Source organism: Balaenoptera acutorostrata, chromosome 19, assembly GCF_949987535.1.
Source record: "Balaenoptera acutorostrata chromosome 19, mBalAcu1.1, whole genome shotgun sequence".
NCBI lineage: Eukaryota > Metazoa > Chordata > Mammalia > Artiodactyla > Balaenopteridae > Balaenoptera > Balaenoptera acutorostrata.
This window is the reverse complement of record NC_080082.1, coordinates 49,619,028-49,644,974: the sequence shown is the minus strand read 5'-3', so window position 1 is coordinate 49,644,974 and position 25,947 is coordinate 49,619,028. Positions and strand designations below refer to the sequence as shown.

Here is a 25,947-nt window from a genome sequence, read left to right as displayed (position 1 = left end):
TGGGGAAGGAGAGGAAGGGGGAAAATCTGGGGATGGGGGAGAGAGTTCCCCAGGTTCAGCTTTGTCCCCTCCCCCGTTTTGTCCCCACAGATGAGAAGACACAGACAGAACAGGGGGAAAAACCAAATGCACATTTATTAAGCTCAAGACATAGACTCTGAGGGTGCGGGGAGCAGGGAGGTGCTGGGGAGTAGCACACAGGGACTGCGGGGGGCTGAGGGTGGACTCCGGGACCCCAGGAGCTGGAGGCCTGAGTCCCTGGGTCTGGGATGCAGACGGGCTCTTTGGGGGGTCGTAATTGCCAAGGCCTGGGGAGGTGCAGCGGCTCCAGCCTTGGAGTGGGTGGGACGGCTCATTCAGGGGAGCGCTCCCTGGGCAAGGCTGGGGTCCCCACCGCCTCCACCCGGTCCTCAGGCTCCCGCACTCAGGCAGGGACAGTAGTGGAGGTGCCCAGGGCTGGTCTACACGCCGCCACCTCCAGGGGCTGGGGTGAGAGGGAGTGAGAGAGAGAGAGAGAGCCAGGGAGCTTCAGTGGGCAGCAAGAGGGCTGGAGGCAGCCCCCCCGCCACACACTGCCAGGGGCCCTTCGTGGAAGTCAGATCTCCAGACTGTCACCCTAGAGCTAGCCCTGGGAAGTTGTCTTGCCTCCCTGCACCCTAATATCTGGTCCATAGAGGGACACTTTTGGGGCTTTTGTCCTGTCCCACAGGGCACTGTCTTGAGAGGAACACATCTGTGATGAGGCCGAAGACCCCTGGCCCAGCCTGGGCTTTTCTGGGGTGTCCCCCTGCCAGAAAAGGAGTCTCCATCCCTCTCCCATGCTCCCAACATCCTCCTATACCCCCACTCCTTTCCAACACACCATCTCTGGAACATTTGGATATAAAAGGAATTCCCATGTCTCCCACCCACTTGGGCCCATCATTCAGCTGGAATGGGTCAGAATTCTGTACATACTCTTAGACTGTGGCCAGGTACCCAGGCCAACCATACCCCCCCCCCATCATCCACAAAGTGACCCATTAATGTTCTTAAATCTCATTAAATAAATATGAAACTAAACACATGAAATTCCACATCAAATCCTCCAAATATGGAGTACCCCAAGGCCCATTTTTTTCGTTCTAAAAACTTTATAAGAGGCAGAGAGATTCCCATCTCTGATTTTTTAAAAGTCCCTGGAAAGGACACAGTTCCACTAAAAACAGGTCGAGATATTTTTACATAATTAAAATTAACACCCCCAAGGAGTCACAATCTTTCATCTACATGCTTATCCCCCCTCCTACATCCTACATCTATCCACCTGCACTCACTCTCCCCCTCCTCCCCCTCCCCCCTCCCCCCTCCACCCCCGTTCACCCCACCCCCTCCCACATTCCACCCTCCTCCTCCATTCTCCACCCTTTCTAACGACTCCTTCCCCCTCTTCCTCTCTCCCCTCCTGCACCCTTCACCTCCTCTTACACCCCCATCCTCTTCACTCTTTATCCTATACTTTCCATCTTTCCATCTTCATACTCCTCATATTCTCTCCTATATTCTCTCTTTTCCAATATCAATTTTTAAAACCTGTATTCTATATGTCTCTCCTTTTGCTTTTTGATACAATTATTCACAAGCCTTCCTTCCTTCCTTCCTTCCTCCCTTTTTCTCAGTCATTTCATCCTAGATCTTCCCAACTGAACAGTAAAGTCTGGAAAACATTCTATCTTCCTGCCTTCTCTAGTGCTCAACTCTGCCTTCATTCTGACTGCCAACATCCTTCTCCCATGTGGACCCCTCTCTCCACAGGCTGTGGCTTTCTCATCTGGGGCATTAGTTCATCCTTGCTTTTATGAGATTAGGTACTTGTTTCTGGGCAGTTTCAAGGACTCTTTAGGACATTTCACATCCCGCTAACTTCATGTTTTACCATGTTTGATCTGCAGGGTCTCAGCTCCATCGTTGGTGGCCCCATTCTTAGGGACATCCAGTGCAGTTTCCCCTCTGACTCCCCTGCCTGCCCCCACCCATCTTCCCAGAACCACACCCTTTCACACCCTCACCTGAGGAGGGAAGCTCCGACTTACAGGATTTGCATGTTGGGCTGTGGAAGCAAAGATGAGAGAGAAAAGTATAAAGAGGCTCAATTGCGCAGGCTTTCTGGGAAACACCTGGCAGGCCCTGGGGGCCCTTTTGTTTGGCAGCACCCCTGCGCCCCAGGCTGCTCCCACCCCTCCCCGTCTCTCCCCACTGCTGCCGGACCTCTCAGACCTGGAGTCCGCCTTCCTGCACTTCACCTTCTTGCCTGTTAGGATAGAGACAGAACAGAACAAGGAGACAGGACATAAGGGTCTGGACAAAAGCCAGCAGGGGAACTGTAGGTGTCCGGGGCTTTGGAGCCCAGGAAGGGGTCACACTTACTGATGATGATGAGGATGCCCAGCAGGAACAATATGGTAGCCAGAGTCATGCCCACGGTCTGGACAGTATCATAGTCTGGGGAAGATATTGGAGGACATCAAAGTGGGGGCAGCACCTCAGCTCCCCTGGAGCCTTGGCCTGGATTCAAGGCTGCAGGCTCCTCCAGTGGGTCAACGTGAGGATCAAGTGCATGGCCTTGGGCATTGGGCGCTCCCCTTAACCTCTCCTCTTTACCCTTCTCTGGATTCTTTGGCCATAGATATAGATATGACCTTCCTCTACTGCATATATATATATATGTATATTTTTCAGCAAACAACCTTCTCTGTGGTCTGTCACCCATCCCCCTACTCAACCCTCCAGCCATAGGGATCCTGTTAACACCTGAGTCTGATCAGGGTCTTCCTGAGTTCAGAGCACACCACTCCACCCCCTCCAACTTCCACTGCATTGCAAGGAAAAGCCAAAGTCCTCCCCACAGCCCATGAGGCCCTGTACCATCTCATTCCTATCCCTTCTCAGACCTCATCGCACTCCACTCTCCTCCTCAATCCCCTATTCCAAGCACACCAGCCTCCCTGCAGTTCCTGGAGCCTATCAGGCATGGTCCTACCTCAGGGCTTTTGCACTTGCTGGGCCCTCTGCCTGAAAGCTCCTCCCCCAAATATCCCTCCCTTACCAACTTCTGGGCTTTATTCAAATGTTAGTGACACATTCTCTGGCTGTCTCATTTAGAATTTTCCATGCTCTCCTCAACATTTCCTAATCTCATTCTTTCTTTTATTTTCCTTCATAAGAATTATTCTTGTCTTGTATGCCGTAGTAAACATTTATCGAAATATTAATTTATAAAGCATCCACTCCGTACCAGCAGCAGCCCAGGCCCCTGCCCTCGGGGAGTTGTCGTTCATATTGTGATAGACAAAAGAAAACCAAAAAACTCAGTCATGTGACCATGGCTAGATGCGGGTGTAGCCCCTCTTGCTGGGGAGTCAGGAGGGCCTCTCCTAGTAGACAGTCATTATTTGATCTGAGGCCTGAAGAAGAAAAAGGAGCTGTGTGGAGAGCTAGAGGAAGAGTATTCTGGCAGAGGGAACAGTAGGTGCAAAGACCCTGAGGCAGGAAAGAACTTGGCATATGGAGAAGCAGTATGAGTGAGCAATGGGAGAGGGTAGGAGGGTATTTAGAGGGGGAACTGGGGTCAGTTCTGCTAGACCTGGAGTAATTTTTTGAGCTTCAGTGCTGTGGGGAAGATTTAATGATATCATCCGAGTAACTCTTTTCCACAGTCCTTATAGGTGGGAACCATTATTATTCTTTATTTACAGAAGGGCCCAGAGAGGTAAAGTTCCTTGCTCAAGGCCACACAGCTAGTGAGTGGATAAGCCAGGATTCAAATCCCGACAGCCTGGTGTCAGAGTTGTTTGCTTCTCTGACGACGCCAGTGCACCAGCCCAGAGTGCTGGTGAAGCCTGAAGAGGGTCCATAGAGGGTACCCCCTCCCCAAGTCTGACTCGACCCTCCACGAGCCCAGCTGATGTGAATTATATCCACATGGTCACATGGCCAGTGGGCCAGCACGTAGCATGTGGCCATAGCTGAAGCCACTTCAACAGTGACCCATGGAGATCTACAGCCACCCCTCCATCCAGCCCCAGGGTACCCTCATCACAGAATCTGCCACTCACCGTAGTAAAATGGGTCAGGTTCCTGAGGAACTGTGGCAAGAAGGCAGAGAAAGAGAGAGAGGGGAAAAAATTTTCAGCAATGAGCTTCTTAACATTTTTGAGGATCCTGATGGGGCCACTGGTCCAGTGGTTTCTGCATAGGAATCAGATAATGAGACCTCTTGCTCTGGATGATGTCGCCTCATGGCCAGACACAAAGCTTAAAGAGAGGAGCATAGGCTGGATTCCAGCCCCCACTCATTCCATTGGTTGATACCTTCCCTTGTACAGTGCACAACCTACCTAACCATACATGGCGGTCCTGGTCCTAGCCCCCTGTAGAAGTCTAATGCAAGCATGGACTCATTTCCTGAAATACACATATATACTCCCATTTGCATACGATGCTGAGACTCCAAACCCACTGCTGAGTAGACTGCTGAGTGTATCGGCTTCCCCTGAACACTCCCTGAAACTTCTCAGCCATCTGAGAGCTCCAAAAGGCAGACACTGTGGCTACTGCTCTCATCCACTTGCTCCTGCCACCAAATCCAGCAGAGCACAGCTGTCCAAAATTTTATATTATATTTATTATATTATATCATACTATATTATATATATCCTATATTACTTATTTCTCAGACATCAATTTAAAGATTCAAAGTTGACTCTGTAATAACTTTCCCAGTGTGTGTGTATATGCACGCATATGTATGTAGCTGTACCACATAAAACATACTCAACCATTGGAAGACTCACTCTGATTTCATAAATGTTAACAGGTGGATAAAACTTGTGTGTGTCTGTGTGTCTGTGGATTTACTTTTCCCCAACTCCCACCTCCCTGTCTCAAACTCTATTCCCCTTCAGGAGAGCTCAGAACATCCTTCTCATTCAAGAAACCCATCCTGATGCTTCCCTAATTCCTCTGACAGCTTTTAGTACACTCTGCCTTGATTAGAGCACAATTCTGCAAAACATGCACCACTAGGGGAGCGGGGGTGGGGGTGGGGTATCAGGAGTGCCAGGGCGATGCCAGATGTTGTCATTAATGTTCTTCCCCTATCCAGGCTCAGGAAGGATGGCTACCTTGAGGTTGGGAAGGGGGACAGATGACTAATTCAGGCCAAGGAACTGTAAGTCCAGTCTGCAGCATTTAAGTGCCCACGCAAGAGCTCTCTTTTGCCTTTGGCCTGGTGATATGAATGTTCAAGATTGTGGCTTCTCCAGTTTTCTTTGGTGAGTAGAGACCTTCCAGTTGACCTGTGGTGGCCGTATAGTCTAAATGAGAAATCTACCTTCATTGTGAGAAGCCACTGAGATTTTTGGTGCTATTTGTCACCACAGCATACTCTAGTTTAAACTGACTCATGCAGGTGGCGCCCAGGCAAGACCCTGATTAGCACTGATTCACAGTGTGTAAGTTCACCCTTCTCAGTTCCCTGTCCAATCTTCAAAGAGCAAGTCTTAAATAGGAGCTGATGTGACTCTACACCTTCCAACCCTTGTTAATCTCCCAAGATAAAACAGGCCTTGGGTTCAGGGCCTTCAGCAGGCAACAATACCTAAATAGACTGTTATGACGTTATTGGCTTTTCTCCTTTATTTATCTAAGCGGCATTTGATGGCACTGAGTCCATGCCAGGCTCTCTTCTAAGCACTTTACAGATATTAACACACTTAATCTTCACAGCAGCTCTCTGATATAGGCGCTATCTTCATTCTCATTCCACAAAAGAGGAACACTGAGGCTCAGAAAAGTGAAGTCACTTGTTTAAGATCATTTTAATACTTGCCTTCAGTGTAAGACCAAAAAAAAAAAAATCCTGATTTTCCATTGTGGTGGCAGTATAAAATAAAGCTAACAAAGTTTTTTAAAAGTTAATTCTTTGGAGGGAAAATGTTAAATAAATATCATTGTGGGGAACATTTGGACAGGGCAAAAATCATGAAGGTGGTATTCATAAGCATCAAGATGGGGAAACATTATTTTAGAGTCATCTGTGCTCTGTCTTAGCTCCCCACCAGATGGAGAGTAAATTTATTTGATTCATCTCTACTGTTAATCCTGGCATTTATAAAGTTTTTCAAAGAAGTTTTCTAGAATGAATGAATGAATGGATGAATGAATGAATGAGCTCCTGCTAGGCTGCAGGGAGACTGCATCAGAAGTGGAGCAGTTGAATTATCCTGCTTTTGTCTCCTGTGTTTCCACACATCCTGCCTCCCCAAACCATCAGAGAAGCCCAGTGGGTGAGCGCCTGCCCCAGAATCCTCTTTGGTTCCTCCCTGGGTGCTCCTTGCTCCATGCAGAAGTTCCTCTTCTGGTCTCTGCTGCCCCAGCAATCTGGGTCCTCAGGACGAGGCTGAGCTAAGGGTGGAGTCAGGAGGCAGGAGAAGGAATGTGCACCACTCCTGGCCAGTTGCCAAGGAGACATCAGGAAGGAGGTGGTTACTATGGCAACTGGGGCATCTTGAGAGGTGAAGAGAGGTGATGGGTCTGGGTACCCCAGGCTGGATAGGGTCCTGTGTGGGACTTGGGGGTTGGGTTTCTAACTCTGGGGCCAACCTTGACTGCCTCTGCTCCCTTTGTACCTCCTATTGTTGCCTCTGCAGGACTGGCTTCTGGCCAAGCGGAGGGTCCTTCTTAGGGATAGGGACCCAGGCCCAGCTGTGCTCCTGCATCTTCTTTCTGTTTGTCCCCAACACACCCTCCTGCTCTCTGATGGGGTGGGGGATGGGGGGATGCGGGAGCCATCCCCCGCCCCCAAACAATCTATTCATTAATTAATTAATTTCATTAAGTGGTTTGCAACAGGCAACATGCACTTCCTCCCCCGGGGTTTCCCAAGACCTGTGGTCCCCTCTCCTGCTGTGACTGGAGAAAGGGTGTGGGGAGGCGGGGGCATCTGTCCTCCCACCTCTGCCCGTCTGCTGCCATCGATCCTGCTAACCACCATCTCCGCGAAAGGAAGCACTAGGCTCACTCCAGGCTTGCTGCCTCAGCCCTGCCCCCTCTCCCTAGGGTGGCTTCCAGCCTCTGCAGCCGCCCCCCCACCCCCACCCCCCGCCCTGCTTCAAATTCTGCAGATATGGCTCAGTGCAGCAGCCCCCACCTGCCGGGAAAGCGGGCAGGGAAGGAGAGATCAGAGTGCAATTGGGGTTCCCTTCACTTGCCAGAGGTTCCTCAGCACCGCTGGCCTCTCCCCTGGCCCTGCTCTCAGCGCTGGGGACCCTCCCTCACCCACCTCTCCCCCACCATGGAAGCATCCCTCCCCTTGCTCCTCTGCAGAAGTAGGCGCAAGAAAGGGGGCTGTTGGGGGGGTGAGTATTTCGGGGGTGCATAATTGGGCTAATGGTGTGAATGTAAATCTCTGTGTGGGCGATGGAGGTGGGGAGGGGCATCTGTGTGCACACCCAAGTGCACCTTTCGGACCAGACAACACCCCGAATGTGGGCTGGGAAGGAGGGTCCTGACACCCATCCCTGCCCATGGGGGCTCACTGCAGTGGTACGGGCCCCACCCTGTGCCAACCCCCCCTTCTCTTTTCCATTTCCCTCTCACGCTGTGGGTCCATCTCTCTCTCTCTCTCCCCCTCTGTGTCTTTATGCCTCCCTCTCCATAGTTGCCTCAGTCCCTCTATCTCTCAGTCTCTATCTCTTTCAGGCTCTCTGTCAGTCTCTTTCTATATTCCTTTCGGTCTCCCTCTCTCTTGCTCTCTCTGTCTCTCTCCGTCTATCTCTCACTTCCTCCAGCTCCTATCTTTCCCTCTTTCTCCCTGCTTCCCACTGAACCTGCCTGTCAGAGATTTCAGGAAACACCCACCGTAGGTGACAGCACTAGAAAAAAACAGGCATATGGACCCCCTCCCCTTACCCTCCGCAGAGACCCTGAAATCTGCGAGAACCTCCGTGGCTGCAGATCTACCCGCTCCCACCTTCGGAGCCCATCTCTTCGAGGCCACTACCACCGCTGTGCTGGACCAGCCACCCGGTTGCTATAGCTACCGGTCCGAGCATCCTTTCTCCCGGGACTGCCGCTCTCCAACCACGGGTCCCGCACAGGAACGACACCACCGGGAGAGGGTGTCCAAGAGGCCTGGAGGGGTGCCAAGGGGTGCACTGCAGGGGCCTCCGCCCATGGTAGGAAGGGACATCTCCTTCCCCGTTCCCCTCCCCTTCCAGTACTGGAATCTCCCCAGATCCTCTCTCCTAAGCTCTAAGATCCCGGAGCCCCCCTGCGCCCTCTCCCCAGGCGACGCTCACCCTTTGTGGGGACCTGGGTCGGGGTCGCCATGCCAAGCCGGAGCAGGGGGCGGCTGGATGCCGAGGTGGTGAAGGAGCGGCTGCAGCAGCTGGAACCGGGACGGACTGTTGTCGGGGGGAGATGGGGGGAGCCCTGGTGTGGAGGGGGCCGTAGCCAATGGGGGCCCGGAGAGCCCGCCCCCGTCCCGGCCACCCCCGCCCCCGCCCCCGCCCACTGCCGACGTCCCCGCCCTTTCCCCAAGGGTGGGGGCGCCCTCTGCCGGGGCCAAGGGGGCGCCCAGGCTTTCCGCGCGAAGGGACTGACAGATCCACACCGCTCTGTCAAGACAGAAAAGCACGTTTTATTGGAAATCTGAGCGGCAGAGAGGAGTCTGTGGGGGCAGGGCTGGGGAAGAGGACAGTCCAGATGGAGGTGGGCGCGCGGAAGGTGGGTGGGAGGCGTCAGGTGCCAGGGGAATTCTGTGTGGGTGAAAAGGGTAAGAGGCAGGAGAGCCCTCCAAGCCCCCTATCCCAGCCCTTCGCCCCCTCCTCCTCCCCCCTCCCTCCTCCAGCCTAGTCAGAGCTGCAGGACCTGGCTGGGTTCCATCGCACCAGGTGTCTCTACCGCCTGCGGGTGGACAGACCTAAGGGGGAACACATAGAGTTCGGGTAGCAGGAGGGGCACCCCAGCTCCGCTGGAAGGTGGGAGCACAGCAGGGCAACTCCCCGACCTCGGGCTTCAGATCAAGCCCCCAGCTCCACGCGCCCACGGAGGACCAGGAAAGGGGTTCTTGGAACCAGCCCGCATCCCCAAACACCCGAAGTCTCCCCAAACTCACGGCGGATTGAGCTGCGGAAAGTTCCCTCCTCTTCATCAGGTTCCCCAGTCCTGAGAAAGGAGATGCAGAAGGAATTGGGGACGGAAAAGGAGAGAGGCAGCTACACCCGGGAAACCCCAGTGCAGCCCCCATTTCACAGACTTGTGTTCTGAGACCCAGAGATGGGCGAGGAGCAGGTTCCGGGCCGCCAGAGAATCCAGTGCACCCAGGAGCAGTTTAAGTGTTTGGCGGGAGGCGCTCCAAGCCGGTAACAGCGAGTACCTCCCCGAGTGCTGGAGAAGGAACTAGAATTTGGAAGAGGAGGTATAGCCAAAGCGACTTGAGGGCAGATTGCCTGGAGACGGCCTAGGTTAGAAACCCAGAGCTTTCATCTTGCAGTTGAGCGATCTGGGGCGTGTGACCACCTTCCTGTGCCTCGGTTTCCTCATCTGTAAAATGAGGTTAATAACAGCACCTACCTTATAGATATGGTGTGAGGGGTAAATAACACATAATGAAACAGCATCCTGCACGTGGGACACACCCAATAAATACTACCTTTATTTATAATAACATCTACAAGTATCTTAATACCGACAAGGTGTTCATACATCGCCTGGGCTTTACATTTTTATTTAAGGATGAATCAAAGAGCTAGAAACAGGACTCTGAGCTAAACTGGGCCGCCAAGTGAGGTGATCTCATTTCGCCGCGGCTCTTTCTTTCACAGCACTTATCGTGCTTCGTGATTTTATATTTGTGGGTCTGTTGGAGCCCATCGCCACCGCCCCCACTGGGCTGGAAGCTCAGCCAGGCAGGGAGGGCAGTTAATTCCTGGCTTGATCCCAAGGCCTGGCTTGGGGCTGGGCACGTAGTAGGTGCTTGATACATATTTGCCGAGGCGTCTCTCTGGCTCTGGATTGAGTGGACTTCCGGCCTCACCCCCAATGCTCCTTCAGAGCGGGAGTAGATGAGTGAGGGCCCAGAGAGGCTTCTTACCTCTGCTGCTGGTTGAATTTGCACCGGCATCTTCTGCCTGTGGGTGGGGGCGTGGGGAGGAGTGCGCTGAGATTCCGCTCTATGCGGCACAGCGAGCCAGAGCTCGCGCTCGCCAGGGCTGGAGCGGCGGGGGGATAAGGGTGGGGCAGGAACAGGGGGGTGCTGGGCCTGCAGTAGAGACGCGGCGGGCCCGAGGGGGGAGTAGAAGGGGCAGGGCGGAGCCTAGGGCTGGGAAAGGGGAGGGGCAGAAACAGGGGCAGGGCCGAGGGCGGGAACGTAAACGGGGTGGGCCCGGGGGCGGTGATAGAAACGGGGGCAGGACCGAGGGCGGAGTAGAAGGGGCGTGGCCTAGGGCTGCGATAGGGGAGGGGCATAAACAGGGGCGGGGCCGAGGGCGGGGCCGGGGACAGAAATAAGGGCGGGACCAAGGGCTCGGATAGGGGCGGGGTTGGAAGCGGAGCGGGGACTGGACGGGGTTGGGGCAGACACCCGCAGATTCGCGGCTGGAGTCAGGGTAGGGGTACTCACTCAAGATGATGAGTATGCCCAGGATGAAAAGGATCCCGGCGATGATGAGGCCTCCGATCCGCAGGGATTGGTAGTCTGTGGGCAGCAAGGAGGAGCGTGAATGCAGGGAGGGGAGGAGGAAGGATAGTAGAGGGGCAGAATGGGAAGGAAGGGGCAAGGAGGAAGGATGGGGAAGAGGAAAGGAGATCAATGAGAGGAGGACGGAGAGATGTGGGAGAAGGGGGATCAGGGAGAAGAGAGGATGTAAAGAAAAGGGAGGGGAGGAGGTGGGCAAGGCAAGGAGGAGGGAGGAAACAAGGGAGCAGTGAAGGATGATGGAGAGGATCAGAGAGAGGAGAAAGGCAGGTGGCAGCAGAGGATGAGCTATAAGATACTAAGAGGTAAAAGGAGAAAGAATCAGAGATACAGAGAGGGATGAAATAGACAGAGACCAACAGAGAGACAGAGACAGAGGGAGATCAAGACAGAAAGAGTTGGAGAGCCAGATCAAGAGAAAGAGAGAGAATGAGAATGACAGAGACATAAAACACTGAGAGTCTAGAGATAGATGGAGACAGAAACAGAGAGAGGTGGGGGGAGGGGAGGAATGAGGAGAGGACAGACTAACCCAGCCCAGCAACCCCCTAACTCCCAAAGAAAGGTGCCCCTCCCTCCCTCACCATAGGTGAATGGGTCGTGTTCCTGTGGCGCTTCTGCAAAGAGAGAAAGAAATCAGGGTCGGATGCTTCCTGGGATCCTGGACAAGGAGGGGCATAACGAGACCCTTTGGGGGTTTTACATTCCTGGGCCGAGAGTCTGGGGACTGTTGGACCCTGAGCAGGCTGCCTACCCTCTCCGGGTCTTAGCTGCCCCGCTGCACTGTCCTGGGTGGGGCAGCACCTAACTGCCTCAGCTCTCCGTCTCATTACAGGTTGTCTCTGATTCCGTCATTCACAGGCCTCCATCCCGCCCTCCACCTTTGCCTGACCTGGGGCATCCTCTCCCCTCCCCCAGATACCAGCCTGTGACTGGACCCCACGTGAGACCCCAATTTCCTGGTGCCTCGACTCAGTTCAGATTGGAGTCTCCAACTTGGTTCTCTTGCAGGGTTTCCCCTACCCTTGCCACCCTTGGGGCTGAAGTGGGTAGTGGGGCTGCCTTCCCCGGACTCACCTGCGTTGACCATGGCGAGGAGACCCACACAAAGAACCAAGATGTGGCTGAGAGATGCCATTGTCCTGGGGGACACCAAGGGTCAGGACATCTGTACCCTCGTTCCCCCACCTTTGGGGCCTGAACTCTCTTCAGGGGACTGTCTCTGTTAAGTCAGAGACAGTCCAGGGAGTTAATTTCAAAAGCGTCCATCATCCAGCTTGGTCACCCTGAGAAACAGAGGCACCCTCCTGCTTCACCAGGACACAGCATCACCAAAACAACCCACACGGTGGGGGTCACAGAGCAGCAAGGACAAGGGTGAGACACACACAGTCCACAGGGACCTCCCGCAAGCCAGGGCCGTCCCCACAGCAGGCCGCAGATTCCCCACGCCTACCCTGGCGGGGGAGAGCACGATGCCTCGCCCCACCCAGGTGGAGAGACAGACACACTGCCAGGGATGAGACAGCCCGGACCTGCCCAAGGGCCCACCTGCCCGCACACCACGGCCTCGCCGCGTCCGTAATATCCCAGCTCTCCTGCCCTCAGCCGCTGGCCCGCTCTCTGCCTGACCCTGGGTATAAATATCTCCCACTTCACCCTGGAGGAATTTGCCTCGCATAGGCCACCATGGCAACAGCCTTCCTCCCCCCCCTTGGGGGTCATGCACAACCCTGCCCGGGTGAGGCTGGGCTGCCACATTGCCATGGGCTGCCCCCGTGGGAAAGGCCACCCCTTCTCCTCTCCTGAAAGAGATGAGAATAGGGAAAACGTCCCCTTTGCCTGCCTCTGGGTGACATCTTTCATGAACGGACAACGCCAGGCGAGTGACATGAGGCCCAGGCCAGCGGGGCTGAGAGATAGAAGACAGATGCCAGGGGCAGGAACGCACGCACACATGCACACACGCGCACACACACACAGTGGGGCTGGAATGGAGACAACGCCCACTCCCCAAACTTCTGGTTGGAGCAGGACATGGGGTGGAGACCCAGCCACACGTTACTCCTCATCTGGGCCTCCTGCACCCCCAAACAATGACGCAACCCGACCTACACCCTACACACGTGAGTGTCCAAAACCCACACCCAGCCAGGGTGCACGTGCCACGGCAGGAGCAGGGAGGAGTTGCACCCACACTCCCACCCCTGGGAGAACCCCAACGTCCCAACCACACTCTCTTCCTCTTGGGTCTGGCCTGCCTGGGAAGCCACTCCTGTTCCCAAAATAGGCGGCCCAGCCAGGCCAGGGGTGAGGCCTGGAGGGGAGGGGCAGGGGACGCTCACCCCAGTCAGGCTGTCCCCTGCCGAAAGAAGGCCCCAAGCGTCCGGCTGTGCCCTGGGGCCGAGCACTTTGGACCCCCTGGCCCAGAGCTGGCCGCGCTGCCCTCAGTGGTCTCCCCTCCCCGCCCAACCCCACCCCTACCCTCCGCAACCGGCAGCTGTAACTGGAGCCGGGCTGGAGGGGGGCCAGGGGGCGGCCCCCAGCCCAGACCGCCCTGGCCCGCTAGGTTAACTCTCTCAGCTCAGAGGGAGGAATCGTAGGCAGCCAGCCGTGGGGAAAGCTGGGGAGAGGAGGTGCCGGCAGGGAGGACTGTATTACAGGCGCACAAACACACACACACACACGCTCACACGTGAGCCTCGGGCACACTTCAGAGGGCTTCTGAGCTGGGGGGGCAGGGTGGGTGTCAATGATTTTCCACGCTGCTCCCTGGGAATTGGGCCCAGCCTGGGCTTAAGGTCACCTGGCCTGAGCGTCTAGGAGTCCACTGACCCCTGACCCCAGGGTCCTGCGGGGCCCTCGTCAGCACCACAGGGTTGTTTGGAGGGCATTTCAGCGTGTATGTAGGTTGTTTTCTACTGACTGTGAGGTCCCCCAGGGGTACACACCACACCACACCACACACACACACACACAGAAACCCAAAGACCTGGATAAACAGGCACAAAACAAGACAAATACGTGCATGTACATACATACAAATTCAGAATAGCACATCCATAGAGAAACCCAAAGACACTCACCAGCACTTCTTAAACCAGTCACAAAACACTAAGACAAACACATTTGTATACACACAAAACACACACGTGTTCATTGAGATGGATGCCCGTATAGAGGCACAAAGACACAACCACACAATTGTGCACTCTTACAAATGGTCACAAAGATACACGCTCTTGCGAGGACAATACTGACAAATGTCTGTACAGAAACACACCAACACATGCACACTAAACATAAATACATTCAAAGGGACCGCCACAGCCAGCACTCCTACACAATCTCAGGCATGTGAAGGCACACAAACTGTGTACATTTGTACACAGACACACACACACATTTATGTGGGCTCATGGAGAAGCAGAAACACTGTCAAGGACACAGGCATACAACCAACCATGCTGTGGTTTCATAACCATAAACACACACACACACACGCACGCACACACACACACGCACACACACGCGCACACGCACACGCGCACACGCACACACACACACACACACACACACACATCCTCATGCACCAGCAAACAGGCACACAGCTGGTCACACAGTCACAGACATACAGGCCTACGCTCTGTGTTCACACACTTGGAGACACCACCAAATGTGCGCTGATGTGTTTAGCCCAGAACCTCCCCGTCCCTGAGCTCATGTGACCCCTAAAACCCCCTGCAGGACAACACACCTGGCGTCCTCATGGGCGGGCCAGGTTACCAGGCACTGGTGACAGAGTAAAGGGGGATCAGCTCTGGGCTCTGCCATTCCTAGTTGTAAGAGCTCGAGCAGCCCAAGAGACCTCTCTGTGCCTTGGTTTCCCATCCTACAAAATGAAGAAATCACTAAGGTAATACGTATCACCCTGGGCCAGGCTCAGAGGTCTCTGAATCTGACATTGTCTTTTTTTTTAATATTTATTTACTTATTTATTACTATTTATTTGGTTGCGCTGGGTCTTAGTTGCAGCTCAAGAGCTCCTTAGTTGTGGCACGTGGGTTCCTTAGTTGTGGCATACGAACTCTTAGTTGCGGCATGCATGTGGGATCTAGTTCCCTGACCAAGGGTCGAATCTGGGCCCCCTGCATTGGGAGCTCAGAGTCTTAAGCACTGTACCACCAGGGATGTTCCCCTGACGTTGTCTTATCATTAACTCCATTTTAGATATCTGCAAACCAAGGTTTAGCAAAGTGGAGATAATTCTCCCAAGGTCCCTCTGGTGGTTAAGGACAGAAACTGCCCCCACCTGAAAGAGACCTGGGCCCAGATACCACACTCTGCAGGACACAGATCAGGAGCAGGTAGACATGCTCACACCCAGGCACAGGTGGCCCTGACACACACACACACGCACACACATGCACGCGAGCGCACATGTGCACATGGTCTCAGAGGACCCCGGCAGCTTCAAAAGTCTCCCTCATGAGCCTCTGCCCCTTGTGGCCCTATACCCCAGAGTCACCAGCAGTCCCTGGTTAATGATAACCCTAATATTTCTGTAGCCCTGGGGAGGGGTGACAGAGGGGCAAGGGGGGCCAGCAGGGAGGGGGGCACCTGGCTAGCTCTAGCCAGTGCTGGGCTCCCTCCCCTCACAGGGCCAGCTGCTCCAGAGTGGAGAGGCCCAGCCACTTTCGGGCTGGGTGACGGGTCAATGACTTAACCTCTCTGTGGCTCAGTTTCTCCTTCTGTAAAATGGAGATGATAATACTATTCAACTCAGGGGGAGGTCGGGATGATTATCTGAAATGATCCATGGAAAATATTGAGAACAAAGCCTGGCACACAGTAAGTGATCAAAAAAAAAAAAAAGAAAAGTAAGCTGTCACCATCATCATCCTTGTCATTCTCCTCATCATAAACAGGAGGGAGAACCCTGCTGGGCTGAACACTCTGTGAGTATGGATTTAGGCCCATCTGTCTCCCCTCAGTGTCCCTGGCCCTAAGCTCTTTATCTATCTTTTTCAAAGACCCTGTAAAGAAGTTTATCATCCCTGCTTTATGGCTGAGGTCACAGAGACCTGAAGGGCCTTGCTCAAATCACAGAGATGTTCAGGTGCAGGACAAGCACTTAGGTCCAGAATCCACCCCAAGCTGTGGGGTGTCCACCCTGCTCTGAACACTCTCTATCCTCTCGGATAAAGGAGGAATTCTCTACACATCTGAGAAGTGGGTGACACGATTGCCCCATTTGACAGATGGGCAAACTGAGGATCAGGGACCCAGATCTGAGTGACCTCACCTGGTGTCGGGGGGGGTCACTTTTAATACTTTTTAAAAATATTCAAGTTTAATAATTTATGCTTTACCAGTAAGACACACATTTCTACTTTTCTGTAAAAGGCGTTAGTGGAACAGTCCTGAGCATGCTGACCTGAAGCTTACCCAACGCTGCCTGGGCCTCACCTGCCCGCAGCTTTGCCCGGTGCCCTCTAAAGCCCCGACTAGCCCGTGTGCCAGGCCCACCCCGTGCCCTGCTTCATGACCGGTGACCCCTAGCTGGTGCTGTTAGGCCCCTTGTCCTCCAAGTGTTCTGGGTGTGTGCAGCAGTGCCAAGAGAGGCTGTGTGTTCTCCTCATGGCTTAGTTTTCCCATCTGTAAAGTGGGGGTTAATAATACTACCCACCTCAAGGGGTTGTTGTGAGGACTGAGTAAATTCATGTCAAGACTGATGCATAGTAAGGGCTCAGTGAGTATTATTACTACTACTTCAGATTGGGTAATATCATTTATTTATTTTTCTTATTTAATGAACAGAATCTATCCAAACTGCTAAAAGCTTAGTCCAAATGAAAACAGCCAATATCCATGGGTTCTGATCTCCAAAGGAGGAATGCAAAATCATACTGGGAGGCTGTGCAGCCAGCTGCCTGGGCTTGAGTCCTGGCTCAGCCCCAGCTAGATAACCTAGATCTCAAATGACTTGACCCCTCTCTTCAGTATTTCCATCTGCAAAAGAGCCATATGATAGCATCAGCCTCGGAGGGCTGTAGTGAGGTCAGCACGAGCTAATAGATGAACTTGTAGGACATGGCGTGGTACAGAGTCAGTGCTGAAGAAAGGGGTGGCATCGTTATCATCCTTTTTTCCTTGGGTTGGCTCCCTACCCCTAAGTGAGTGGTGGGTACTCAAGGAGTTAATTTCGGGCAAGAGAGGTTGTGGGTTTGGGGCAGGGTGGCTGCCCTGCTGAGTGTCGCCACCAGAGGGAGCAGCTGGACTTGAGCTGGTCCCTTCCAGCCTGGGTGCCAGCGCCCACCCAACCCTACTGGGGCCAGGGGAGGGGGCTGGCTGGGAGTGGCCACTGCGGCTCCAGCCCTTAGTGGTCTCTCCTCCCACCCACCTCCTGCATGCAGAGCCATCCGGCCCCCAAGCTGGTGACACCCTCCTCACACTCCGTGAGTGGGGTGGAGTGGGGAATCTGGGGAGGGGGCTGGCCAGGAGGAGCCAGGGCAGCTCCAACCCTCTGTGGCCCCTCCCCTCCCATGGGGCCCTCTGGCCCCTTCCCCAGGGCTGCTCTTCCTATGGCCTCTGACCCCCTCCTCCTTGCCCTGCTTTGCCTGGAGCACCCAGCGAGTCCCTTTCCCAAACCTCCTGGGAGAAGGGACGTGGGAGGAGGGGAAGAAACTTCCAGGGAGCTGGAAAGGGGGGGTAGGGAGACAGAAATAAAGACACCAGACAGAGGGAGACACACACACACACACACACACACACACACACTCAGACACACACAGAAAGAGAGGCCAACAGACAGAAGGAGCCAGACAGAAAGAGAAAAAGAGAAACAGAGACAGAGAGACAATTCAGATAGAAATAGAGAGACAGAGATAGCGAGTGGGAAGCAGACTAACTCACGGAGTCAGAAGTATAAAAAGGGAGAGAGACAGAAAGACAGGGAAAGAGAAATAAACAGAAAATTAGACACCAAAGAGATACAGGAAGAAAAACAGACTGAGGAGAGACCAAGAAAGAGGAGAGAGAAGCCAGGGCAGAGCGTGCCAGCTGGCGGCATGGAGGGTCACCTGGCGTGGGAGATGTAGTGGCCGTGACCTGGGCCAAGCTGGGTGGGCAGAGAGAAGCCGGTGCCTCGGCGGAGGTCAGGGGGCATGGGAGGGGCAGGAATCCTGCTGCTGCTGCTGGCTGGGGTGGGCGTGGGGGAGGCCTGGAGACCCCCAAAGGGAAAGTGTCCTCTGGGTTGCTCCTGCTCCAAAGACAGTGCCCTGTGTGAGGGCTCCCCGGACCTGCCCGAGAGCTTCGCCCCGACCCTGCTGTCGCTGTGAGTGTCAGGCCCTCCGGAAGCCTGAGGCTGGGGATGGGAGTCCTGGGACCCCAGGGGCTGGCTCCCCAAGGAAACAGGGACCCATCAGGATCTTGGGAGGGGGGCAGCAAAGGATGTCGGGAGGCCTGAAAGGGGGCTGCTGGGATTTGGAAAGGAGCGCGAGGGAAATTCCAAGGGCAGGGGCAGCATCGGGGCCTGGGAGGAGGGAGAGCCGTGGGGTGGGCTGAGCGCTGCCAGGATCCTTGCCAAGCGAGGAGGGCAAATGCCTGTCTCCCCTGGGATGTAGGGGAAATACACACACCCAGGGTCAGGTGGCATGCCAGGGTCCCCTCCGCCCCACCCCCGGACACAGGAGACAGCTCTGGGATGGGACTGGCACACTGGAGCGGTTTTCTCCTCGCCCACCATTGCCCACATCCCCAGCTCACTCGTTAGGACTGGAGTCACCCAGCTGAAGGCCGGCAGCTTCCTGAGGGTACCGTCACTGCACCTGCTGTGAGTGGGGCCCGGCTTAGCGACGACCACCTGAGGGAGGGGGTGTCCGTGCACATGAGCGTGGGGGAGGCTTGGACACACATACGTGTGTGTGCATGTCCGTGAAAGCATCCGTGTCACGCACATACTCACGTTGCATGCGTATGTGTGTGTGACCGTGCCCACGTGGGCTGGGGTTGGGAGGGGGCACGGTTAACGTGTCAGGTAGGGAGCAGCAACCTTGGAAAAATTTCTGTCTAACTTCCTTGCCAGCCTCTTCACGTCTAACTCCTTCTCCGTGATCGAGGACGATGCGTTTGCGGGCCTGTCCCACCTGCAGTACCTGTGAGTGAGGCCAGGAGATGGGGGCCCGGGAGAGGAAGGAGGAGCCCCTCTGTGTCTCCTAGAGTGGGGGAGATAGGGGCTTGTTGCCCTGGGGAGGAAGTGTCTGGACAAGGGACCATCCTGGAGGGGGCAAGAGGCCGGGCCTCTTGAGTGGGGTTGGGGCTCCTGCTCAACTGCCCTCTCTGTTTCAAGATTCACAAAAGGCCTGGACGACCCATGACTGTTTCTGGTCCTACCTGACTTTCGGGAGCCCAGGGAGGTTACAAGAGGCCAGAGATAAGGAAGTGTTTCAAATTAAGAGGAAACTATTCTGAGTTAGATGGTGATGGTGGTGATGGTGGTACTGATGGTAACGGTGGTGATGACAGTATGACTATGCCAGCATTAGTGCTGGTGCTGGTGGTGATGGTAATGGTGGTGGTGGTGATTCTGCTGCAGCTATTCACAGGGAAGTGGTGGCATTATTGAGGGTGGTGGAGTGGGGATGATTTTGATAAAAATGGTGGACCCAATGGTGATGGTGCTATTGGTGGTACAGATGATGAAGTTTGAAGGGTTGGTGTTAGTGATAATTATCAGTATTCTGGCCATTGGTAATTATTGTATTTGTATTGGTGTTGGTGTTGGTGATGGTTTTGGGTAGGATGTTGGTGTTGGTGTAATGTCAATGTTGTTGGTATGGGGTTTGGTGGTGATGGCGGAGATGTTCGTATGTATGGAAATTGTGGCAGTAGTGGTGCTGATGGGTGATGATGTGAGTGCTGGGGGTGAAGGTGATGTTTCTGGTGTTGGCAGTGCTGGTGCTAGTGCTGAAGCTTGTGATAATGGTGGCAATGATTTTGGTATTGATCACAAAGGCTGTGTTCTTGGTGATGCTTATCAGTGTTGCTGGTGTGGGTTTGGTAATGATGGTGTTGGTGTTGGTGTTGGTATTGATGATGGGAATGGGTGGTGATGGTATTGGTGACAGTGGTGACATGGTATATTGTTGGTGATGACGGCAGTTATTGGTACTGGGGTTGATGACGATGGTAGAGGCACTGGGCATAATGGATGATGGTGGAGGTATGGGTGGTAATATTGGTGCTAGTGCTGGTGTTGGTGATCATGGCAGCAGTGGTGGTGATGGTGGTGGCAGTGTTCACGGTGAGGCTGGCAATGACCCTAGGGTCAGGTTCTTGGGTCCTGAAACTGTAGGCTGGGACCTTGGTGAGGAGAGGTTCCTGGGAGGTTTTCCCTGGGATTATGCAAGGTGTTGGGGGAGAATTCGGCACATTCCAGTGGCCTATGGCTTCCACGGGGTGAGTTCCCCAAGCACTGCAGGGCCACGGCAGGGAACCAAGGGCCGCCCCCTGACCCCACCTTCCCTCCACAGCTTTATCGAAGACAATGAGATTGGCTCCATCTCTAAGAACGCTCTCAGAGGACTCCGCTCACTCACACACCTGTGCGTGCCTTCATCGCCCCAGCCCGCCCTGACAGGCACCCCGCACCCATCACCCAGGCACGCAGCGTATCCTGGGAGCTGCTGATGGTTTCTCCTTCTCTCCCTCCACCAGAAGCCTGGCCAATAACCATCTCGAGACCCTCCCCAGATTCCTGTTCCGAGGCCTGGAGACCCTGACTCACGTGTGAGGCTCAAGGGGGCTGGGAGGGTGGGGGGATTTGGGGATGTTTGGGTGGGGGAAGGGGACATCTGTGCCCACTCTTGGTTGGCACAAATGAGTATGACTGCGATGGTTCCTACATATTTTCCACACCACTTGGGGGCCCTATCCTGAAACCTTGCCTGGGGACGGGTGGGGAGCATGGCCCCCAGGGAGTGGAATCCGGGTCGCAGCCCCTCCCCGGCCTCTTGCCCCAGGGACCTCCGCGGGAACCCGTTCCAGTGTGACTGCCGTGTCCTCTGGCTGCTGCAGTGGATACCCACCGTGAACGCCAGCGTGGGGACTGGGGCCTGTGCCGGCCCCGCCGCCCTGGCCCACATGCAGCTCCACCACCTCGACCCCAAGACGTTCAAGTGCAGAGCCATAGGTGGGGGCTTTCCCGGTGGGGTGGGAGGGACAGCAGGTGCTCCAGGAAGAAGGTGGGAGATTGGGGAACGGCTGCCAGGCCTGAGGGGCTCACCTCCCTCCCTGCTCTGCCATTTCCTGGCTGTGAGTCTTCTGAGCAAGCAGCATCACCTCCCTGAGCCTCAGTTTTCTTATCTGTAAATAGGGGAAATAAACAGTGACACAGGGCTGCTGTGAGACTTCAGTGATGTGCTTGGCGCAGGGCCTGGGAGGGGAGGCCCCCATAAATGTTCATTCTCGTCTTTGTTGTTATTGATATAAAATCGACCATTTAAAAAATACTTCCTATGATCATTTTGCTTTTCCACAAATATATTTTGGTACCTTTATGGGTACTGGGCAAAGCAGAGAGCACAGCAGTGATGAAGCCAGTCCTGGGTCTTGCCCTCACAGAGCCCACAGCCAGAGGCAAGCAGAGAGGGATGGCCCAGAATGATCAGGGCTGGGATGGGGACAGCACAGAGGGGTCAGGGCCGGGATGGAGGGAAACCATGGAGCTACGGGAGCCCAGAGCCAGAGCGGGGGCCAGGCACAGCTGGAGGGTCAGGAAGGAGTGGACATTTGAGTTCAAACCTGAAGACCATTACTAACATCATCATCATCAAAGCGTAAGACATGTTTTTGGTCTTTGGGATTCACAGAACAAGGGAATTTAACTTAGTCACTCTTCATTCCATTATTCAACAAACAGTCACCGAGGTCCACTCGGTGCCCATCCCTTTGAGAGGCGATGGGCACACTGTGGTGACTAAGGGCCTTGGCCTTGGCCTCATGGGGTCACAGTCCTGGGGGTGGGGAGACAGACATTAAATAAAACATTGCACCAATAAGTGTATGGTACACATTGTGATAAACACAGGGGGTGATGAGAGAGTTTAGGGGGTGGTCCTGCCTTACCTGGGGCATCAGAGAAGGCTTCTCTGAAGAGGTAGCACTAGATGAGGATGTAGCTAAGTGGAGTACAGAGGAAGGGCCCAGCATGCACAGTGACCCCCAAGGCAGCACAGAGCTCGTCCTGAATGAGGATCAAAGGGAGGCACGTCTGGTTTGCGGGAGTGAGGAAGGGAAGGACACAGACGAGGTGGAAGGTGCAGGCGCCTCACTCTGCAGGACTTTGAAAGCCACAGAGAACAGGGCGGACTTTATCCAGAGGGCTGTGGGAAGCCACGGAGGGTTTTGAGCAGGGAGTGACATGATTTGATGGCCATTTTTAAAAGATCCCCTTTGGACAGGTATGCTTAGTGGTTTGGTTCATTGCTTCAACCCTGGTGCCTAGGAGTAGGGCCTGGCATGTAGATTGAAGTATTGTAAACTGGAGTCCACCACCCGGCTCCACCGCCACCACACTGGGCAATCTGGGTGCACCATTACCAAAAATGCTATGCTGCTGTAACAAAGAGGCTGTAAATACCATGAATTAAAGAAAACAGAAGGGTCTGAGGTGAGCAGTCCAGGCAGGTGGGGCAGCCCCTGGGTGTTATCCTGCTTTCCACGGCGGAAACCGAGCTGTGGCCCTGTGCATATGCCAGTTCACAAGGAGAAGGGGAAAGGGCCAAGTCCAGGATGAGCCATGTTCCTGCAAGCAAGGCGAGCACTACAGCCATCACTCTGCTCTTGTTCCACTGGGAACCTGGTCTGGTCATGGCCACACCGGACCTCAAGGCCGGGGGCCAGTGTAGGGGGAGTGCTGGGCTAATGTGTCCTCTGGCTGGGCAGCTGTGCGCCCAGCTGCTATCCTACCTCCTGGAAGATGGGAAGGATGGATTTGGCTGGACAGCTGGCTGCCTGTGCCTCTTAGCCTCAGTTTCCTCATCTATAAAGTGGCTAGAATAACAGAACATAACCCATAGGGATCTTGTGAGATTAAATGAATGAATAAATATGCTACTTCTAAGCAACTATTTGATGAGGCCACGCAGCTTAGAAAATAGAGTACCGCCGTGTTGTTGCGAGTTAATACGTCCATAGGTAAAAAGATTCCACTGTATGTCCCTACGAGGTCAACACCGTGGTGGTCCTCATCCCAGAGGTGTGCAAACCGGGGCTCAGTGATGAGGACCCGTGGGGTGCCCCTGGCCTGCCTGACTCTCTCCCCTCCCCGCTGCACCCCCTCCCAGAGCTGTCCTGGTTCCAGACTGTCGGCGAGTCGGCGCTGGGCGTAGAGGCGTTCTCCTACCAAGGGGAGCCCCACGTCGTCCTGGCACAGCCCTTTGCCGGCCGCTGCCTGATCCTGACCTGGGACTACAGCCTGCAGCGCTTCCGGCAGGAGGAAGAGCTGTCTGGTAAGCCCACTCCCATCCTCCCGCCTGCCAGGTAGCCTGCCCAGCTCGCCTGACCGGCGCCCTGCTCCCCGACTCCCCACAGCGCCCTCGGTGGTGTCCTGCAAGCCGCTGGTACTGGGCCCGCGCCTCTTTGTGCTGGCCGCCCGCCTGTGGGGAGGCTCGCAGCTGTGGGCCCGGCCCGGCCCCGACCTGCGCCTGGCCCCGCTGCAGGCCCTGGCTCCACGGCGGCTGCTGCGGCCCAATGATGCCGAGCTCCTGTGGCTGGACGGGCAGCCCTGCTTCGTGGTGGCCGACGCCTCCAAGGCGGGCAGCACCACGCTGCTGTGCCGCGACGGGCCCGGCTTCTACCCGCGCCAGAGCCTGCACGCCTGGCACCGGGACACGGATGCCGAGGCCCTCGAGCTGGACGGCCGGCCCCATCTGCTGCTAGCCTCCGCCTCGCAGCGGCCCGTGCTCTTCCACTGGTTTGGGGGCCGCTTCGAGAGGCGCACGGACATCCCCGAGGCCGAGGACGTCTATGCCACACGCCACTTCCAGGCCAGCGGAGATGTGTTCCTGTGCCTGACACGCTACATCGGGGACTCCATGGTGAGGCTGAGCCCAGTCCTGTGGGGCAGGCACAGGCCGGGCCTGACCTGTAGCAGCGGACTCCCACTCAGGGCTGGCCTTTCAGCACTGACCCCACCTTGCGCACTGACCTCTGAACTCTGACCCGCCTCACGGGCTGACCTTCCTAATGTGCCGATCTTTGAGCTCTGACCCCACCCCAACACTGACTCCAAGACTGTGACCCCTCGAGGCTGGCTGACCCTAAACCCCTCCCCATCCCCCAACACTGACAATGGCCCCGAGATTCTACCGCCAAACTCCGACACACCCCAGCACCTACATTTAATCACAACCATCACACCCTGAAGCCCCAGGGCTGACGGCCCACCCCCTCCAGCACTCTCTCTCTGGATTGAGGTACAGCCAGGGGGAGGGCTCTGAGCCTAAAAGACACTGATCTGACGCAGGTGTTCACAGGGTGTCTGCATGCGGAGCAGACTGTGGAAACAGGGACAGGGGCAGGGAGACCAGGAAGACCAGGAAGGAGGCTGTGTGATGGTCCAGGAGGGACCATCTGTGGCTGGGCTGGAGTGCGGCCAGAATAAATGAGAGACATAAATACCACCGTAGGTGAAACTGACAGATTCCAGGGCTGACTGATTCTATGTGGGGTGTGAGGGAGAGAGAAGGGCTCAGAATGACTCCAAGTCAGTGGCCTGAGCAGCTGGGTGGTGACATTTATGAAGATAAGAAAGCTGTGGGAGTTTGGGGACCTACAGGCCTCTGTTCCCAAGCTGTTCCAAGTCCTCCAAAGTCTAGAGGACCACTGACGGGCAGGCCTGGCCCTCTTGGACCCCAGCCCTAATGAGCGGCCACCCTCCGCAGGTCATGCGCTGGGATGGTTCCATGTTTCGCCCGCTGCAGCAGCTTCCCTCTCGCGGTGCCCACGTCTTCCAGCCACTGCTCATCGCCAGGGACCAGCTGGCTATCCTGGGCAGCGACTTCGCCTTCAGCCAGGTCTTCCGCCTTGAGCCTGACAGGGGGCTCCTGGAGCCACTGCAGGAGCTGGGGCCCCCAGCCTTGGTGGCCCCCCGTGCCTTTGCCCATATCACCATGGCCGGCAGACGCTTCCTCTTCGCTGCTTGCTTCAAGGGCCCCACACAGATCTACCAGCATCACGAGTTAGACCTCAGTGCCTGAGACTGGAAGGGACCCTGGACATGGCTGGCAGAGGGTTGGCATGGGGAGTCCTGGGCCTCTGGATGCCCCATTGCCTGGACTCCTGGCCCTACTCAGAGGTGACTGCTGGTCCTGTGAGATACTGACCACAGGCCAAGTTCAAGGCAAGAGCTGCTCCTCCAGTCTTAAGCAACATCTTGGCTGGGGGCAGATGACCCCTCCCCCACCAAGGATGACTTGGGGGCTCAGGCTGGGGCACCGCCGCCCAGAGCCAGTACAGAAATCATGGGGGGGGGGGTAATGTGCAGCGCTCCATGAGGTCTGGAAGCGCCCCCCTCAACCCACTCTCACCCCTCCTATTCCCTGTAAAAGTACTACGGAGAGGATAGCTTTCCTTTTCCTTCTAAACTCAATCCAGCCAATCGCTTTTAGTGCCCGCCTCCATGACGTCATCAGTAGCTGGGCAGTTTTCCCTGTCGGGCTTGCTAACTTCCTCTGCTGCTTGTGCGCATGCCTGCTGCCGAGGCGGAAGCCCAGTGTGTCTTCCCTGTTGCGCTTGCGCAGGGAATAGGCGGGAAATTGAGAATTGTTGCCCGGAGTCCGAGGTACCCGTCCTCGGTCGGTGAAAGGGGCGAGGACAGAAAGTGTATGAGCTCAATAAACGCGCTGTGCACCCGCCTCACCGGTTGTTGTGGGGTCACTGGGAGAGGGTGTCTGCTGTGGCATGGGGTGGGGTGAGGGAGGAGGATTGGTGTCCCAGGAATGGTATTATGGAGCGGGGGGAGGTGTCCCAGGGTACATTTTGGCTGCCCTTGTTGAGCTTTCGGGAGGTTTCTAAGGAGTGTGGGCTCATGCTTATGGGGGGCCTCGTGGGATGTCCAAGGGATTTAAGGGCATTATTAGGGGACAGGTCACGGGCTTATTGTTGGTCTCATGTCTTATGTATTGTAGGAGATACTTCGGGGTGTT

At 55.3% G+C, this 25,947-nt stretch overlaps 3 protein-coding genes across 7 annotated transcripts; 1 reads left to right on the top strand and 2 right to left on the bottom strand.

Moving 5' to 3' along the window:
• Nucleotides 1–116: 116 nt before the first annotated feature.
• On the bottom strand, nt 117–8,492 carry FXYD7 (FXYD domain containing ion transport regulator 7). 2 transcript variants are annotated; one of them, XM_007165111.2, is made up of 6 exons: nt 8,340–8,492; nt 4,095–4,124; nt 2,407–2,481; nt 2,257–2,290; nt 2,049–2,089; nt 117–484 (listed from the first exon to the last, which is right to left on the bottom strand). In XM_007165111.2, exons 1-6 carry the CDS (start codon nt 8,368–8,370, stop codon nt 462–464), a joined length of 234 nt encoding a protein of 77 aa, XP_007165173.1. In that variant the 5' UTR covers nt 8,371–8,492; the 3' UTR covers nt 117–461. The 2 variants fall into 2 exon arrangements, with proteins under 2 accessions (XP_007165173.1, XP_007165172.1); XM_007165110.2 differs by having other exon boundaries at nt 2,248–2,290; nt 8,340–8,491.
• Nucleotides 8,493–8,850: 358 nt separating this feature from the next.
• On the bottom strand, nt 8,851–13,233 carry FXYD1 (FXYD domain containing ion transport regulator 1). 3 transcript variants are annotated; one of them, XM_007165108.3, is made up of 7 exons: nt 13,084–13,233; nt 11,816–11,880; nt 11,323–11,355; nt 10,664–10,738; nt 10,136–10,172; nt 9,158–9,207; nt 8,851–8,962 (listed from the first exon to the last, which is right to left on the bottom strand). In XM_007165108.3, the coding sequence occupies exons 2-7, from the start codon at nt 11,874–11,876 to the stop codon at nt 8,940–8,942; spliced, it is 279 nt and encodes a 92-aa protein (XP_007165170.1). In that variant the 5' UTR covers nt 11,877–11,880; nt 13,084–13,233; the 3' UTR covers nt 8,851–8,939. The 3 variants fall into 3 exon arrangements, with proteins under 3 accessions (XP_007165170.1, XP_057389414.1, XP_007165171.1); XM_057533431.1 differs by having other exon boundaries at nt 11,816–12,024; nt 13,084–13,212; XM_007165109.3 differs by lacking the exon at nt 13,084–13,233 and adding an exon at nt 12,290–12,381.
• Nucleotides 13,234–17,178: 3,945 nt separating this feature from the next.
• Nucleotides 17,179–25,640, top strand: LGI4 (leucine rich repeat LGI family member 4). 2 transcript variants are annotated; one of them, XM_057533335.1, is made up of 9 exons: nt 17,179–18,074; nt 18,501–18,572; nt 18,825–18,896; nt 20,272–20,343; nt 20,456–20,527; nt 20,761–20,930; nt 23,086–23,250; nt 23,333–23,838; nt 24,685–25,640. In XM_057533335.1, the coding sequence occupies exons 1-9, from the start codon at nt 17,905–17,907 to the stop codon at nt 24,997–24,999; spliced, it is 1,614 nt and encodes a 537-aa protein (XP_057389318.1). In that variant the 5' UTR covers nt 17,179–17,904; the 3' UTR covers nt 25,000–25,640. The 2 variants fall into 2 exon arrangements, with proteins under 2 accessions (XP_057389318.1, XP_057389319.1); XM_057533336.1 differs by lacking the exons at nt 18,825–18,896; nt 20,272–20,343.
• Nucleotides 25,641–25,947: the final 307 nt, after the last annotated feature.